Source organism: Carettochelys insculpta, chromosome 11 (assembly GCF_033958435.1).
Source record: "Carettochelys insculpta isolate YL-2023 chromosome 11, ASM3395843v1, whole genome shotgun sequence".
In the NCBI taxonomy this organism is placed as follows: domain Eukaryota; kingdom Metazoa; phylum Chordata; order Testudines; family Carettochelyidae; genus Carettochelys; species Carettochelys insculpta.
The window spans coordinates 12,584,971-12,604,245 of record NC_134147.1 but is presented as its reverse complement, the minus strand read 5'-3'; the positions used below and the strand labels follow the sequence as shown (position 1 = coordinate 12,604,245).

The 19,275-nt window shown below is 43.6% G+C and overlaps 1 protein-coding gene across 1 annotated transcript; it reads left to right on the top strand.

Annotated features, from left to right (window-relative positions):
• The first annotated feature begins 1,589 nt into the window (after nt 1–1,589).
• RAB43 (RAB43, member RAS oncogene family) lies at nt 1,590–18,929 on the top strand. Its single transcript, XM_075004887.1, has 3 exons — nt 1,590–1,924; nt 12,836–13,019; nt 14,838–18,929. Exons 1-3 carry the CDS (start codon nt 1,706–1,708, stop codon nt 15,086–15,088), a joined length of 654 nt encoding a protein of 217 aa, XP_074860988.1. The 5' UTR covers nt 1,590–1,705; the 3' UTR covers nt 15,089–18,929.
• Nucleotides 18,930–19,275: the final 346 nt, after the last annotated feature.

Here is a 19,275-nt window from a genome sequence, read left to right as displayed (position 1 = left end):
ATAGAATAGGAAATTTCTCCCAAAGGATGAGGAGTGGGGAAAGAGGAGAGAGTTGTTCCCTAGGCCTGCAATGCTAGCTGAGAAAGGCACTTTCTCTTCCAGGAATATTTTTGTTTTCCATAACCATCTGAGGGTCTGTGTGACTTTGAAGATTAAAGATGTGGTGTAGTCCACCCACATAGTGGGAATGAGAGGACAGGTTGTCATTGCCCACTCTTTCTTCAAAAAGCCAGAGAGTAAAGGCATATTGGATTGGAGATGCAGTGAGGTGACAGATTTGAAGAATGGTCAAGGGTGATGTAAAGACCAAGGCAGCACTGAGCTAGGTGCTTGATAATGGCAGGAAGGCTGGGTTAGCAAGGGCAGACGCCAGGTGCAGCATCAGAATGACAACCTTAACCAGATTTTTGCCTCTGGTTATATATTTTGTTTTTGCACCCTCGTCAAAAATGCCTCCTGCTCAGACCTGATTCAGTGGATATTGTTTGTGATAGTGAATACTGTCAGAAATTGCATCTGGCTTTCCTATTTCCTCAGCACCTGGCTGAGGTGATATAATATCTTATGGATGGGCAGCACCCCTTGCTTATTCTCAATTATAGTCCAATTTCTGAAGCATTTTGCAGGCTTCCCTCAAAAATCACACCCTCAGGACCTGAGCCAATGATAACGTTGGGACACTGTTTCTTATACACTTTTGTCATATGCAATCAGCTTTTCATCACCTCTGCTCTTGTGCAAGGGGCAGCACTATTTGCTCCCTGTGTTTTAAGGATCAAAAATTGCTATTCCCTTCTGATGGAGCTACTGTTTGGCTGTAGTTATATAAATTTGACTTTTCCTGGTGAAAATATCTTTTTACAAACATCTATTATTTCCATTATGACCCAGCAGTGAATGGTGTAAAACAGTATGGTGTGATTTATCAATAGTGTTTGGGAACTCAGACAAACAGTAATGTGCATTCAAAATTAAATGGTGTTTCCCCTCATGTTCTAGCAATCACTCTCCCACTTGAGCCTCTGAATTACTTTAAAAATAAAAACAAACTAGGGCTCTATCGTCTGCTGATGCGAATGGGCACAGCACCATATTTAGTCTACCAGCCAAGACTGTGGCCCACTTTCGCAAGCCAGTAAGCAAGTGGTCATGGCCATGCACTGACTTTGAGGAGGGGGGCCAGCTCTCCCTTCTGTGTGAGTGCAACGCCTGGCTCCATGGGGCCGGGGCCTGGGCCTTGCCGCTCCCACAGCTCCAATCAGAAATGCGATTGGTGCGGCCACCTCCCCAGCTTCATGCCCCGCGAGGCACGTGGGCTCACTCTCCAAAGCACCAACTAGGCCTGGGAGCTGGTAGCCCCCGGGAAGGGAGGAGCACACGGCTCAGGCAGGGCCCAAGCAGGCGGCTGCTCCCTTCTGCCAGCAGCGGGCTCAGCTGCCGCTTGGGCTCAAGGCCAGGGCTGCTCTCTCCGCGGGCCTGCCAGCGCCAGCCCGCCACTGCTCGCTCTCCCCGCGGCGGCGGCGGCGGCGGGAGGCGGGAGGCGGGCGCTCGCTGCCGAGCATGCTCCGGCCTCCATCTGACGGGCCATGCCAGCGAGGGCGGGCGCAGAGGCGGGTCCCCGGCGAGGCCCGGCCCGGAGCGGGGGGCGCTGCGCAGAGCCCGGCTCCCTGCGGCGGAGGGCGAGGGAGGCGAGCCCGGCGCGGCCATGCCCGGCCCCCCGGCGCAGGGGGCGGCGGGCCCCGGCCCGGACCCGGAGGAGAGCTACGACTTCCTCTTCAAGCTGGTGCTGATCGGGGACGCCAGCGTGGGCAAGACCTGCCTGGTGCAGCGCTTCAAGACCGGGGTCTTCGCCGAGCGCCAGGGCAGCACCATCGGCGTGGACTTCACCATGAAGAGCCTGGAGATCCAGGGCAAGCGCGTCAAGGTGAGCCGGAGCACGGCCGGGGGCAGCCTGCGGGCAGGGGGCAGCTCCGGAGAGGGACCGTCCCATGCTGGGCCCTAAGGCCCCGGGAGCCCTGGCGGCAGCCAGGCGGGCACGGGCAGGCAGGACTCCTGCGTGGGCAGCGGGAGGGAGGCAGACTGCGGTTACCTGAGCGAAGGGGAGAAGAGCGCTCGAGCCCGTGGGGCGGCTGTCACGTAAGCTGCTCCCACGGGGAAGCCAGCGCCGTTCCTGGAGGGCGGGGAGAGAAGAGGACATCCCAGCTGGCAGCAAACGCAGCAGTGCCATGAAACTGCCTCACGCCTGTTCACTCCGCCTCTCCCCGGGCAGTGAAATCCCGACAGACAGGACGCACACGTTCCCTGGGCTTCCGTGAAACCGCTGCGCTGCGGGCGGCAGAGCTGGCTTCGTTTCCGAGTGCGGTGCTGAGATCCTTGTGCAAGTTCGCACACACTGTGACAAGTGTTTGTGTGCTCGGAAGTGAGACTTGGGGTTTTTTTTGTTTGTTTGTTTTGTTTTTGTTTTTTACTCTAAAGATCTACTGCATATTGTGCATGTGACAAAAATAAATTTACCCTAATTCCATTTACAACTACGGCACAGTGAACTGGACTAGTTTGTGGTAACATCTCACATTGCAGAATCTTCAACACATTCTGTCAGTTCTGATTACTGGTGATAACACAGGAGCTTGAATTTCAGATCCCAGACTGAGGTTGTGTGTGATCTTGAGATCCCAATATGTAAGGAAACTCACACCAAACCACTGTGAGAGTCCCTTTTCTACAAATGGTTCATAGTCCTTAATTTTGATCTTTTCTCCATCCCCTGTATTTCAGCTGTGTGAGCAGTACAGGTGCCACACAAAACTGACATGCTTGTCTGTTGGAAAGGAACCCCTTGTTTCCATAGCATAGAAGTGACAGACCATGTCTGATAGCAATTCAGAAGAGGGAAGGTACAGCCGCAGCACATTACACTCCGAATGCAGCCAGTTGGAAATGCAAATGAGGCACTGATTTACATATCATGCACCTCATTTGCATAATGGCGGCCACTGGCTGTTCCGGAACAGCTCTTTTCAAAAGCCAAAACAGCTGTGTGGGCAAGGTTCATTCAAAAGGAAACCCTGCTTTCAAAAGCACACTTCTCGTATTTTTCAGGAAGAAGGGTTCTTTTGAAAATGTGGGGTTTGTTTTCAAAGGAACCGCATCCATGCTGCTTGTGTTTTCCCCAAAAACAGCACTTTTGGAACAGCAAGTAGCCACCATTATGCAAATGAGTCACACTGTATGTAAATCAGCTCCTCCTTTGCAGTTCTGATTGGCCACATTTGCAGTCCCCTTTCAAAAGGGGAATGTAGTATAGACACAGCCATAGTCTGGCAGCAGCAAAGGTAGTCAAGCAGGCATGTGTGGAAGGTGGTCTGCATCTGCACAGATGTAGCTAGTGCGTTTGTGGGGGCCCTTGTTCTGCCAGGGGCCTGGAATTGCTGTGGATGGGTTTGCCCCAAAATTTAGGAAGCATTCCGCAGTGTTCCCTGTAAATGGAGTGCTTCAGTGACCATCCAGGAGAGATGCTATGCACTTGATTTGCAGACTGCCCACAGCTAGCAGCATGTTTTTCTACTGATGATGCACATCTGCACATGCCTTGGTGCAGATAAAAATTATTCCACGCATGGATGGAAAAAGTTAGAGAAAACATTGGAATGTAGCCATATTTGCTCATTTCCTTCCCTTTCCCCCAGGGGCCAAGCAAAGAGCTCAGTTTGGTCACAGCCTATATTATGTTCCTCATTAGCATGAAAGTGTTATATAAATATGGCAATTACAATTGTATTTTGTTTTTGCTACGTGTCAAGTTAGGGACTCAGGGCTTCTAATCAACTCTTCTTCCTCCAGAGTAACTTTGGTAAGCAGCATGAGCACCAGTCCTACCAACAGGAAAAAGGTAGCAAAAGAGAATGCTCAAAGTTATAGGAAAGAGGGGAGAGGAACTTGTGAGGGAGAAGGTTTCTATGGACAACTCAAAGCTCAGTATATTTACTTCCTTTGCAGGTGTTTTGTCTCTCTTTCCAGTTCTGTCTGAACAGCTGGAGTAAGCAGTTGTGGTTTCAAGCCACCCTGCAAAAAAGTACCATTTTGGTTTTTGTTTTTTTTAAAGTCTTGTATTAGTTCCTTGTTCTTGTTTTCACCAACTCAGTAGTAGGGTTTTCCCCTCTCTTTGAAACTTGGCTCAGTTTAAATGTCAGACACATACAAAATGACAAATGCTGTCTTGTGCCAGATATCTCTGAGAGGGGCACTGAGAACTGGGCAGCTCCAGTTCAGGCACTAAACTGTATTCTAGGTATTGCAGAAATATGGACGATAAAAGAAAAAGAATCTCTCATTCAGCACTAATAGGCATTATTGCACACAAATTAATCTACAATGTGTATTTAGTCATGTTTACTAGTAGTTAGTAGATATACCATAGTTGGCTCTACATTTTGGTCTGAATTAGAGGTGGAGCTACAGATCTGAACGTTCCCAGATGTTGGTGTTTTGTTTGGCCTATAGAGACAGTGGCTAGGTGTGAAGTTTGGACCCAGCTCTGAACTCAAAACTTAACGTAGAGGCATTCAACTCTTGAGGATGGTTGTATCTAATCTAAATAGGCTTGTTTGGCATGTTAGAGGAGGTTGAGAATGGGGAGGCATTTTATAGAATGGGTAGATGATATAGTAGATTGGTGCAGAGCTAGTCTAAAGAAAATAAGCCACTCCTCAATGTACAGGGAAGATGGAAGGAAATAGTTAGAGAGGCATCAGACAACAATATTTGCTGAACCCACGGTTGGTGATGATGATGACGACAGCAACTCACAACTTGGAATTAAATGGGACATCATGAAACTCATAGGCCTCACATACTTGGTTTCAGTGTAGTTTGTGATTATTCCTGCAAGGGCAGGGAAGATTTCTTATTCCGACTATATAAGCACAGTTTCTCACAGCTTGAGAGTAAACAATCCTAGACATGTGCTGTGACACATATCATAGATTACAGTAAAAGCTGTGTGAGCTGGGATTCAGATAACCAGCATGCTCACGTAACCTGCTACAGTGTCTGGCACGTTTAATTATCTGGCACTTCTACTGTAACACGTTTCCAGTGAGATCATGAAAGATATTGCAGTTTTTCCATTTTGAAAAGATAACCCGAAAGGATTTTTGAGAAGGTAGACTAATTGTACAGAATACCCTAAATCAAGGGGACATTTACTACACGTGATTGAAATAATTGTTTGGCTATTCACATGGTCATACCAGATAACTTCTATGCTGCTTGAACTTCACGGTGACTGGGGATTTTTGCTATTGATTGCACTTTATCCATAGGGGTCTTGTAGGTGGTCAGTTTTTTTGGGGATTGATTTAGCGAATCATGCATTTATGAGAAGTATTGAAAAATTTTTATAACCTTTAGTACACACACTCATCTTTAAAAGTCCTTCTCAGAACTACAGGGTGCCCTAAAGATTCATATCACATAGGCTACGTCTACACTAGCCCCAAACTTCGAAATGGCCACGCAAATGGCCATTTTGAAGTTTACTAATGAAGCGCTGAAATGCATATTCAGCGCTTCATTAGCATGCGGGTGGCCGCAGCACTTCGAAATTGACGCGCCTCGCCGCCGCACGGCTCGTCCCAACGGGGCTCCTTTTTGAAAGGACGCCACCTACTTCAAAGTCCCCTTATTCCCATCAGCTCATGGGAATAAGGGGACTTCGAACTAAGCGGGGTCCTTTCAAAAAGGAGCCCCGTCGGGACGAGCCACGAGGCGGCGAGGCACATCAATTTCGAAGTGCTGCGGCCGCCCGCATGCGATTGAAGCGCTGAATATGCATTTCAGCACTTCATTAGTAAACTTCAAAATGGCCATTTGCGTGGCCATTTTGAAGTTTGGGGCTTGTGTAGACACGACCATAAAGATTTAGTCTCTATCATGGCAGTAGTAGTATCACAATACAGTGGAGCATAAGCCAATATGATTTTGGGTTGAGAGTTCAAAAAAACTTATTTAAAAATTAATTCCCTTTGCTTTTTAGGATATTCCATGTCTTAACTGCAATTATTTAGGGTTTCCAGAAACATTTCCAAGTTGGGCTTTGAAAGATGTACTCCCCACCCTACTGGGCCTTTGCTGATCAGAGTTGGCAGGGGAGAAATGAACATAAGATTGAACAATCTTCAATTTTATTTCTACCAGCAACAAACTTTAAAATGAGATTCTGTGACCCAAAGCTTGTGTCCCTCTAGGCATCTGGAAGATATCTGCTTGGCCCACAAAAGCTTATGTTCGAAAAATTCTGTTAGTCTATAAGGTGCCACAGGACTTCCCATTGTTTTTGCTTTTTTCCTTCACTGCCTTTTATGTTTAATCTGCCTTTATAGCATATTCTTAATGAAAGGGAATGCAATCTCAGCTCCAGGGCTGTCTGCTGATGCTGGAAGTTCTCTTCTGTCTCCTGCCTCCCTCAGCCAGCTCCAATGCAGGCAAGTTGCTGTCTAGCCACGTGCAGTGTTCAGTTTGTGTCAAGACTTGCTAGGGCTGAGCCTTAGCACCTCTTGATTTGGCAGTCCATAGTCCTGACACTGCTGAGTTTTTGCTGCATCCGTTATGAAAGTTAAAAAAAAAATTGCTTGAGCCTTGGCACCTCGTGTGTTACAAATTAAGCACTAGCCAGGCGGGCAACTGGCAGGAAACCAGTTGAGCCCTGCCTGACAAGAATGTTGCCAAAAATCAAATAGCTTCTGCTGAACATTTCATCTGATTTTTTTTTTTCCTGGCAGCTCTCAGTAAGATGGAAAAACCTAGGCTCCATCGCTAGGAACAACAGTGCCAGGGAGCCCAATTCAGCATGGTTAAGTGTTGTCATATGTAAGACTTAACAGTATCCCTTCTAACCAGATTAAAATCCATTAGGACAGATGGTGTGATTTTACGAGTGTTCAGCATTGGTCTAGCTGCTGCCTATTGAAATAAATGGTAACACTCCCATCAGTAAAACAGTTTGTTTTGTGTGAGCAATAGAAAACACTTGGCAGAAATAAGTACAAATCTGCAAATCATTATTAGCATAGTAGCAAACTTTGCTTAGTTTCTGTTCAGTTATCACTTAGTGTGGTACAAATTCCCTGAGGTTACCTAACAGCAATTTATTTTGTCTGGAAATTTATAAAACTGTGAATTAAATCTGACATTAATAAACACCTCTTTCTTCATACTGGGAGATGGAAACTGGTAGAAGCCCCAGCTAGATTTATTCTATCTACTACCCAAGATCCATACACTTGGAAATACCAGACACCCCATCATCTGAGGCATTGGCACTCTCACTACAGAATTGTCTGGATATGTGGACTCTCTACTCAGACCCTACGCTACCAGCCCTCCCTGCTGTCTTTGAGACACCACTGACTTCCTGAGGAAATTACAATATGTTGGTGACCTTCCTGAAAACACCATCCTGGCCACCATGGACATAGAGTCCCTTTACACCAATATCCCACATGAAGATGGACTTCAAGCTGTTAGGAACAGTATCCCTGATGATGCCATGGCGCAACTGGTGGAAGAGCTTTGTGACTTTGTCCTCACCCACAACTATTTCAGATTTGAGGACAATTTATACCTTCAAATCAGTGACACCGCTGTGGGCACCCGCATGGCCCCACAATATGCCAACAGTTTTATGGCTGACCTGGAACAATGTTTCCTTAGCTGTCATCTCCTAGCGCCCCTCCTCTACTTGTGCTACATTGATGACATCATCATCATCATCTGTACCCATGGGAAAGAGGCTCTTGAAGAGTTCCATTGTGATTTCAACAGTTTCCATCCCACCATTAACCTCAGCCTGGACCGGTCTACACAAGAGAGCCACTTCCTGGATCACTTCCAGAAACACCCAGACCACTCTGCTTACCTACATGCCTCCAGCTTCCATCCAGGGCCCACCACATGATCCATTGTTTACAGCCAGTCACTAAGGTACAACAACATTTGTTCCAATCCCTCAGACAGAGAAACGCATACAAGATCTTTATCAAGGATTCCTAAAACTACAGTACCCACCTAAAGAAGTGCAGAAACATATTGACAGAGCCAGCTGTGTACCCAGAAGCCACCTGCCACAAGACAGGCCCAACAATGAAATTAACAGAACACCACTGGCCATCACCTACAGCCCCCAGCTAAAACCTCTCCAGCGCATCATCAGTGATCTACAACCCATCCTGGACAATGATCTCTCATTCTCATAGACCTTGGGAGGTAGGCCAGTCCTCACCTACAGACAGCCCACCAACCTGAAGCAAATTCTCACCAGCAGCTATATACCACACCACAGTGGCTCTAACTCAGCAACAAAGCTCGGTACCAGCTATACCCACATAGCTACATCAGTGACACCATCACAGGACCTAACCACATGAACCACCCAATCAGGGGCTCATTCACTGCACATCTACTAATGTAATATATGCCATTGTGTGCCAGCAACGCCCCTGTTCCAGATACACTGGCCAAACTGGACAGTCTCTACATAAAAGAATAAATGTGCACAATCAGATATCAGGAACAGTAACATACAAAAACCTGTAGGAGAACACTTCAATCTCCCTGGACACTCAGTAGCGGATTTAAAAATAGCCATCCTGCAACAAAAAACTTCACAAACAGCCTCCAAAGGGAAACTGCAGAGCTACAATTCATTTGCAAATTTGACACCATCAATCAAGGATTGAATAAAGACTGGGAATGGCTGGTCAACTACAAAAGCAGTTTCTCCTCTCTTGGTGTTTATACCTCCACATCAGCTGCTGGAAGAGGGCCATATCCTCACTGAATGAATTAACCTTGTCAGCTCTGGCCTTCCTCTTGGTTGGGACTCCCTTCTTTTTGTGAGTCTGCATATTTAAGAGCTGACCCTGGAATCTACATTAAATGCATCTGACGAAGTGAGCCTTTGCCCACAAAAGCTTATGCTTCAAAATAATCTGTTTGTCTATAAGGTGCCACAAGACTTCTTGTTGTTTTTGCAGATACAGACTAATGCCTACCCCTCTGATACTAAGTGACTAGGGGTTTAGATTTATAAGGAACTGGGGAAGCTTTTGGGAAAGGGGGAGCCTGTACTGAAAGGATGGGCTCCACCTAAACCAAGATGGAACCAGATTGCCGGCACTTAAAGTTAAAAAAGGTCGTAGAACAGTTTTTAAACTAAGGGCTGGGGGAAAGCCAACAGGTACGGAGGCGCATGTGGTTCGGATGGTGGCATCCCTTGGGGCAGGATCTCTTATTGGAGATTCTCTGTGTCCTAGTAAGGCGGAGAGGATAAAACATGATAAAAAACAGGTGGTATCTGATGAGGAACAGTCAAGTATAACAGAGTCGCTTTGAATTACATCATGTAATGGCAGGCTGCTAAAGTGTGACACATTCTTAAAATGCTTATATACAAATGATAGAAGTCTAAATAATAAGATGGGTGAGCTAGGGTGCCTCATATTGAATGCCAATATCGATATAATGGGTATCCCAGAAACTTGGTGAAATGAGGATAATCAATGGGACACAGTAATACCAGGGTACAAAATGTATCAGAAAGAGAGAACAGGTCATGCTGGAGGGGAGGTGGCACCATATGTTAAAGAAAGTGTAAAATAAAATGAAGTAAAAATCATAAATTAATCATAAATATTCTGTATCACAGAATCTCTCTGGATAGTAATCCCATGCTTGAATTGTAATAATATAATGGTAGGGTTATAGTACCAACCACCTGACCAGGATGTTGATAGTGACCGTGAAACGCCCACGGACATTAGGGAGGCTATCAAAAAAAAAAAAAAAACAATAATAATCGGGAATTTCAGCTGTCCCCATGTAGATTGGGTACATGTCACCTCAGGATGGGAAGCTGAGATAAAGTTTCTTGACACCTTAAATGACTGCTTCTTGAAGCAGCTAGTCCTGGAGGCCACAAAAGGGAGGCGATTCTTCATTTAGTCCTAAGTGGAGCACAGGATCTGGTCCAAGAGGTGACTATTTCTGGATCTCTTGGTAATAGTGACCATAATATAATTAAATGTAATATGCCTGTGGCTGGAAAAATACTACTGTGGCCCAAGACTATAGTATTTAATTTCAGAAAGGGGGATTACACAAAAATGAGGAAGTTAGTTAAACAGAAATTAAAAGGCACAGTACTTAAAGTGAAATCCCTACAAGCTGCATGGAAACTTTTTAAAAACACCATAATAGAGGCTCAACGTAAATGTATACCCCAATTTAGGAAATATAGTAAGAGAACCAAAAAAGTGTCACCGTGGTTAAACAATAAAGTAAAACAGGCAGTGAGAGAAGAAAAAGCATCCTTTATAAAAGAAAGTTAAATCCTAGTGAGGAAAATAGAAAGGAACATAAACTCTGCCAAGTGAAGTGTAAAAATGTAATTAGGAAGGCCATAAAAGAATTTGAAGAACAGCTAGCCAGAGAGTCAAAAAGTAATAGCAACAATTTTTTTAAGTACATCAGATGCAGGAAGCCTGTTAAACAACCAGTAGGGCCATTGGATGATCGAGATGCTAAAGGGGCACTCAAGGGTGATAAGGCCATTGCAGGGAAACTAAATGATTTCTTTGCATCAGGCTGAGGATGTGAGGGACATTCCTAAACCTGAGCAATTCTTTTCAGGTAACAAATCTGATGAACTGTCTCAAATTGAGGTGTCATTGGAAGAGGTTTTGGAACAAACTGATAAACTAAACAGTAATAAGTCACCAGGACCAGATGGTATTCACCCAAGAGTTCTGAAAGAACTCAAAAGTGAAATTGCAGACCTGTGTAACCTGTCATTTAAATCATCTCCTATTCCAGATGACTGGAGGATAGCTAATGTGATGCCAATATTTAAAAAGGGCTCCAGAAGTGATCCTGGCAACTACAGGCCAATCAGTCTGACTTCAGTACCGGGCAAATTGATTGAAACTCTAGTAAAGAACAGAATTGTCAGACACATTGATGAACATAATTTGTTGGGGGAAGAGTCAACATGGCTTTTGTAAAGGGAAGTCATGCGTCACCAATATATTAGAATTTTTTGAAAGGGTCAACAAGCATGTGGACAAGGGGGATTCTGTGGATATAGTGTACTTAGATTTTCAGAAAGCCTTTGACAAGGTCCCTCACCAAAGGCTCTTAAGCAAAGTTAACTATCACGGGATAAGAGGGAAGGTCCTCTCTTGGACTGGTAACTGGTTAAAAGATCTGAAACAAAGGGTAGGAATAAATGGTCAGTTTTCAGAATGGAGAGGAGAAAATAGTGGTGTCTTCCAAGGGGTCTGTACTGGGACCAGTCCTATTCAACATATTTATAAATTATGTGGAAAAAGGGATAAACAGGGAGGTGGCAAAATTTGCATATGGCACAAAACTACTCCAAATAGTTAAGTCCCAAGCAGGCTGTGGAGAGCCACAAAAGGATCTTAATAAATTGTGTGATTGGGTAAGAAGATGGCAGATGAAATTCAATGTTGATAAATGCAAAGTAATGCACTTTGGAAAATATAATCCCAACTATACATATAAAATGATGGGGTCTGGCTTAGCTGTTACCACTCAAGAATGAGATCTTGGAGTCGTGGATAGTTCTCTGAAGACATCCACTCAGTGTGCAGTGGCAGTCAAAAAAGCTAACAAAATGTTGGGAATCATTAAGACAGGAATAGATAATAAGACAGAAAATGTCATATTACCTGTATATAAATCCCTGGTACATCCACATCTGGAATACTGTGCACAGATGTGGTCACCCCATCTCAAAAAAGATCTATTGGAACTGGAACAGGTTCAGAAAAGGGCAACAACAATGATCAAGGATATGAATGTCTGCCATATGAGGAGTGATTAATAAGACTGGGACTTTTAGCTTGGAAAAAAAGATGCTTAAAGGGGAATATGATAGAGGTGTATAAAATCATGATTGATTGTGGAGAAAATAAATAAGGAATTGTTATTTACTCCTCACAACACAAGAACTAGGGGTCACCAAATGAAATTAATAGGCAGCAGGTTTAAAACAAACAAATATTTCTTCACACAACGCACAGTTAACCTGTGGAACTCCTTGCCAGAGAATGTTGTGAAGACCAAGGCTATGATAGAGTTTAAAAAAGAACTAGATAAATTCATGGGGGATAGCTCTATCAGTGGCTATTAGAGAGATCTGGCCAACAGGCAGTATTTTCCCCACTCTTGATTTAGACGGTCCTAAACCTATATCTGTGTATCTGTGTATACAGTCACTGCAGCTTCCTAAGTGAAGATGACTGAGAAACATTCAGTTCTGGGACACTCTTTATCTTCCTAGTTGTATAGAGGGAAGATTTTTAGGTAAAATATTTAGTTACCCTAGCAAAAAGTAGCTTGATTTTTCAAAGTACTCTATACTTTGAGCTCCTAAAGACTTCACTGGGAGTTGGAAATACTAGTACCCCTAAAAATGAGTTTTCTTTTGCATATGTGCCTGATTATGGATTTTGATGCTAGCGTTAGACAGCCACATTTTACAATGTTACCCTGACTACATAATTCTCATCTCAGCTAAGGGACCCAATTTTTTTAAAGACAAATTTTTAAAAGCACTACTACATTTATGAATAGATTTTCTGTAAGGTCACTGAAACAATTCCTTCCGTGTTACACAGCAGAACTCTGGTGTGTGTTTAAATACTGATCCAGCTGCATTTCAGTCAGGAGGACAGGACTTAGCTTCAAAAGCAAAGCAAGTTCCCAATGAGTTAAGAGCCAGTATCTCACAACATGTTTTATTTGTGTTTAGCTGCAGATCTGGGACACAGCAGGCCAGGAGAGATTCCGAACCATCACACAGAGCTACTACCGAAGTGCCAATGGAGCAATCCTAGCTTACGACATCAGCAAAAGAAGCTCCTTCCAGTCCATTCCTCGCTGGATTGAGGATGTGAGAAAGTATGCTGGTTCCAACATAGTGCAGTTACTGATTGGTGAGTTTGGAAAATTAATCCTTTTCTGGATGAGTGAGGAACTCAAATAAAATTAGACAGCATCAAAACACAGTGCAAACACAAACCACCTCTGTGAGGCAGGTGTAAGTTTTATCCTTCTTTTATAGAAGTCACAAGAGTCATAATAAGGTTAAAAAAATGCTCAGTGGACACCTCTGTCAGAAACAAGATTCTAAACTCAGGGGTTTACCTTCTCATGGTTAGATATCACTGGTGCATCATACATGTTTATTTACAAATTGTAAGGGGCTCACTTTGGGACTGCCAGCCTACCTTCTTGTTGTTTAAATACGTTACTTTTGGGGAGTATATTTTGTACTTGAATCTGTATTTCTTCAGTCAAGTCTTCAGTCCAGCATGTGCCATTTTCCCATTCAACCAGCAAAGGCTTAGTCCTGGGGCACAGGACAGTGCTCAGGACTGTCAGCCAGCACAGGTGTAGTCCTGGGGCACAGGACAGTGTTTGGGCCTTGCAAGGCCCATGCCCTGGGTCAGGGTAAGGCAGCAAACACAGACCAGTTTGGGTGAGTGTCCTTGCAAAGTGGGCTGAGAGACCGAGGCATGTGTCTAGAATGGTGAGGGGGCAGACCGCCACCCACAGCTTAGGCGTAGCGGTGGGCACAGCCCCACCAACTCAGCTGCACTGCAGCCCAGGACCCTATTGGCCACAGAGTGATCTACTGCTAGGGTCAGAGGGCATCCACACTACAACACACTGACCTAGCTATCCCTGGGCCACTTTCAAAACTCCCCACTTAGATCATACTTTGCTGGGTACCTGCTCAAGTTCCTCTGGGTTTGGGTAGAGCAGGATCTCTGTAGCAGCTAATAGCTCTTCCTTGGTGAAGTCTAGCTCTGAGCCTGGCTCTCTAGGCCAGTCTTCAGCTTCCCATCCTCAGAGCTCAAGATCAGCATCTGGCTCCTTGGGTGGCTAGAGCCCAACTGGGCTTCTGGCTGGGGCTTTTACACAGATAGTCCCCCCCACATACCAGCTGAGGGTGTGGGGCTGGGTTCTGCCCACCAGGGTTCAGAGAGGGGTTCTTCCCCCTTTTGTGCAGTGAACAGCCACTCTTGCTCACTACACCCTACATTGTATTACATGTCAGTTAGAGGCCCTAGGCACAGAGCAGCGCCATATTGAACTAGGCACAGAGCAGGCAACAAAAAGAGTTCCTGGAAATTTAAATTTCTTGAATTCATTTTATGACTGATAAGAGGTTTCCTTTGCTCTTCACTTTTAATTAACCCTGCTTGGGCTTGTGTTCTCTGACGTCACTCACTGTATAATCTTCTTCTTTTAGATCTGAATTTCGAAGTCAGGCATGGGTGAAAATGCCTGTGTCATTGCACACTTGATCTGGGTTTTCATTTTCTGCGGTTGTACGTGCAAGTTGCGTGCTAGGCACATGATTGCATACCCAGTCTTTGAAAAGCCAGTCTCTGTGTGTAATTTCATGTCTCAAAGGCAATGACTGTATCACCATGACTGCCATGTAGGACTCCAATTTAATCCTGGGGTGTTTAGAGTACAAAGAGAGAGTGTTAGTTTAACTGCGTACAATGTAATGGATCAGAGTTCTGCATCCAGTTCTTGGTGGCTACCACTAGCTTGCTCTCATTTGCACTTTTATCTTCCCAGCCCCACTCCAGGAACAGTTTTGGCTTTGACCATCGGCCCATTATTCTTGCCTCATGAAAGTCTCTGGCTTTTTCACACCCCTTCCTGAACGTTTGCACAGAGACAAGGGATTGTTTAAAAAAAATTAATATGTAAACCATTTCACTTTCTTCTGCCAGGAAATAAGTCTGATTTAAGTGACCTTCGAGAGGTTCAGCTGGAGGAGGCTCAGAATCTGGCTGAACATTACGATATCATCTGTGCCATAGAGACATCTGCAAAAGACTCCAGCAATGTGGAAGAAGCTTTTGTGAAGATGGCAATGGAGCTCATGATAAGGCATGGAGGCCCCATGTTCAATGAGAAAAATACAGACAGCATCAAACTTGACAGCAAAGATATAGCAGAAGGCTGGGGGTGTGGCTGCTGATAAAAACTAGGTGATATCCATGCCTTTACTGGAATTTAGAGGGCTGTCTCCCTCTCTAGGATTGAGTAGCACCGTAGCTGTATCCTCCTCCTGAGAGACCAGCAGCATTTCTGTAGAAGTTAGACACCACTGCAATCAAGATTTTTTTTTTTTTTTTTTTTTACTTTTAAAATATGCACTTGGTTGACTTTTAGATCTAAATTCAACCTTCCTTGACATTTACTCTGTATTTGCTCCCACTATTTTCTTTGCTGCAAACTTCTCAGTGTTAGGAACCTGAGGGCAGCATTTTGGATCTGTTTGTTGGAGGGCAGAGAACAGTAAGGAGACAATAAATCACCACATGCCTGACATCCTAGAAGCCCTTCAGTGTGGGATAGTGGGCAAAAGTGTGCCAACTTGCGCAGGGTTTTTAAAATTCTCAGCATTCCACCAGCGACCACATACAACAGACAGGTTAGAAAGTGTCTGTGGCAAAAGTGTTGTAAGTATCAAAATGCTTGATCGTTTTGAACACAGGACCAAGCAGCAGTCATCTTTTCAAGACACTGGACCACCATAGAGGCGCTCTTCTTGAGAGTGAAATGTAGCACATGGACTGCTGAATACTGTTGGTACTAGCTCAACTGGGCTATTGCTCCGATTAAAAAAAAAATCATTCAAATAGTGAAATCAGCCTGAGTAACACCAGTTGCCTACTTCTGTAGCCCGATGAAACTTAACGTTTCTTAAATTCACTCGGTGTAGGAAGGGTTTCATTATTTTGTTTGTTACTTGCACAGCAAATCATTCCTTTTCCAAATTGGTGTCAGAGATTTTACCCTCAGCTTTATTCATTTCATTCCCTAACTCAAGAATAGCATCACTGGAAATAAGAACTGGAGAAGCCTTGAATAGACTTTGCTAGCCATGAATGACTTTGGAGTGCTGCAGTATGCCTAACTGGTCAAATACAAAGTTAGTTCCACTTGCAGGTGGTTAACATGAGATTTTGTTGACAGAGGTTTCATTGCACAAGTGACTGTCCCCTTCTTTAACTACAACCTGGGCATTTGATGGGACAGTGAATTTCAAGTTAGCTAAGGATTGTCTGAAATATGATTTCTTAGCTACAGGAAAATACTGAGCTCTTTCGGATTTTCTCCCTCCTTCCCTGACAACGACAAGTTATCAGTTGCTTTTCATTTCTTGCAAATCTCAAGCAAGAAAAATCTTCCTTTACTGTTAACCAAAAGTCTGCATTAACTAAAATTGATGTAATAACCCAGCTAAGTAGTTGGCTTCACAGTGTAGCTCTTTATTATGAGCTTATGTTATGTCTGCAGTTAGAAAGTGCTGCCACCAGCAACTGTCCCAGGATTTTCGCTTTCAAGCACTTTACAAACAAGGATTTAAAAAGGAACAGAAGCTGAATTTTTTTAAATCTAAAGTTTAAAGCCAAGGTTTTCAGAATAGTGATTTTGGGTGCCTGACTACAGATACCTTACAAAGAGTCTGGTTATCAGAAGTTCTGAGTGCCTACACTTAGGATGGTGCTCCAGGTTGCTGCACCTATTAAAAAAAAAAAAAAGGCACCCAAAATCAGGAATTGTTTTTTGAAAGCCTTAACCAAGAAGGACAGGGCGTATTTGGGTTGTTATTACCAGAAATACAGTTTATTGTCATTCCACAGCTATCATGAAAGTCAGAAAACTAAGAAAGGGCTAATCTCATGGACCCTGTTTTAAATGTTGATTCATCAAAAAAAATTTTTTTTCTGCAGAAAATCTTGTACTATTTTCTAGTCTCAGGTTTGATTTTAAACTGAAGTAGTTGACTAAAGAATTAGGTTTGTTTTGTAAATGGCTTGCTTATGATTTAAGATAAACTTGACTTCAGATTTTATAGTTGTTAGCATAAAATTGCCTTAAAACATAAAGTTAATCTTCACATTTCTGTTTTATATGGCAATGCAGGGTGAGGTACAAATACAATTTTTGATATTAAATAGGCTAGTTTTCCAGGATACTCCCATGTTTCCTGCATCCAAAGATAAGAGGAACTTAGTACCTAGAAGTAACTAAACACTGGAGAGTTTTTTCCAAAACTTCAGGCAACTAACTTAATACTAGTTAGTAAACTGCATATTCCATACTTCACCCCCAAAATTGTGTTAAAAGTTGGTTTCATTTAGAAAAAAGGCCTCAAACATCAAGAAAATTCTTTTCCTAGTGAAGAGGTACTAATATGTGTATATATATATAAAATATGTCCGATCCTCTCCTCTCCTGTTTGTTCATCAGCCTGTTTAGCCTGGATAGAGCATTTCTGAAGTGCTCATAGTAGAGAAGCTGATACGTTGTTGCATCTTGTCATCGTGTATTCATTATACATACATTTTAGTGTACATCTGTGAGCCCCAAGCCAACAGTTTGATGTGCCTACACATGGGCCCTTACATCATCAATCCACAGTCTCATTATCTGCAAGACTGGTGCCAAATTACATACTAAAAGCCATGCTGGGAAAATTTCATGTTCATGTAAAAACAAAATTATTGAAACTGCTTAGATCACAACTGAGCCTCTATAGCATTCTAGGTCCAAATGAGCCAAACAGGACCTGGACCCTACTCCCGCTGCAGTTAGTGAAAGTTATTCACTATAAATAGAAGCAGAATCGAGCCCAGCATCTGAAAGAATAAATGTGTGAGATTTTTTTAATATTGATCTACACTTAGCAACCAAACAGGAATAAATGAAGCACTTTATTTTTTATTTAATCCTTTGCCATGGTTCAGTTGATGTTTCAACTGCCCAGCTGAAATTTAGGAATCTACCTGCAGAGCTTTCAGTCAGAAGTTATTACAAAATGTATTACCAGTTAGCTCTTCATTAGTTTTAGAGCACCTATGTAGTCTCACTTTAAAAAATAAATAAATAAAAAACCACCATACTAGAAGTTTGCATGGCCTACCTAGAAAAATGTCTGGGAATAAAGAAATGGAGAGGGGAACCTCATTTATCTCAATTTGCCCCATCAGTCAGTGATGCAGTGTTTGGATTCATATTATACTGATTCAGCTACCCCAGCAGAGCATACTATACCCATCACCTGGGGCTGAAAGTAATGGTATAGTCCACATTAGACTCATGGCTCTTTGTATTGAAATAGATTTCACTGTGAAACAGTTTATATATTTTTCAGTAATCCCTTTTGTAGACTTTACTGTTTAGCTAGCCTTAGATCCATAAGTCATATCCATAGCATGCAGTCCAGGCAGTAGGAGACAAATCCTGGTTGCTTTATTTTCCATAATCCTATTGAAACCAAAAGGAGAATTGTGTTCTAGGAGGGTGAGCAGGAGTTGGCCCTACTATAGGCACAAAACTATATCTTGGTAATCTCAGGTTAGGAACCTACAATGATGTGCATCAAATGAGTGGTTCAGTAGCATACAACCACAATTTGAGATATAAATATTTGGTAAGAGCCCTTTTGCGGGCAGTTCACATGAGCAAGACAACATACAGGCATTAAATTATTGGGTACTTGTGCATTAATTGTTTTAGGCCCAGGATTCACAACCTGTGGGTCAGGACCCAAACATGGGTCACCATTAGATGTTCTAAGGGTCACCAGCTTGGTCGTTCTGAGCCACATATGGCTTTTTAAGGAGCCATTTGCAGCTCCTGTCACTGCTGCTGCTCACTCCTCTGGCTCCAGGCTGAAATGGAACTCAATTTAATTGGTTTAATGGCCGGCTGGGGGGATCCAGATATTAAACCAATTAAGTTGAGTTCCATTTCTGTGTGGCAGGGCAGGGAACTGCCCACGCTGCAGGTGGGGGAAGGGAGTAAGAAGGCTGGGGGGAGCTGCATGAAGGGGGCAGCCTGGTGAAGGGGCAGCAGGGGCAGCAGTGGCGCTCATGTGAGGTAGGAAGGGGGGCCGTTTGGGGGCTGCGAGAGGTTTAAGCCTACGGGTGGGGCAAATCAAGATTTATAATCTTTTTCCCCAGGGAGAATCTCTCTGTCCCCCCCACCCAGTATTGAATTGCCTTGGGTCACAAAGTTTTACTAAATTGTCAGAAGGGGTTGCTATCTCAAAAAAGGTTGTGAACCGCTGTTTTAGGCAGATCTTAACCTACTGTTACTTTTATAGTATTTATTGTTTGTGTTTGGCGGTACCAGAAGTGTGCTAGATACAGT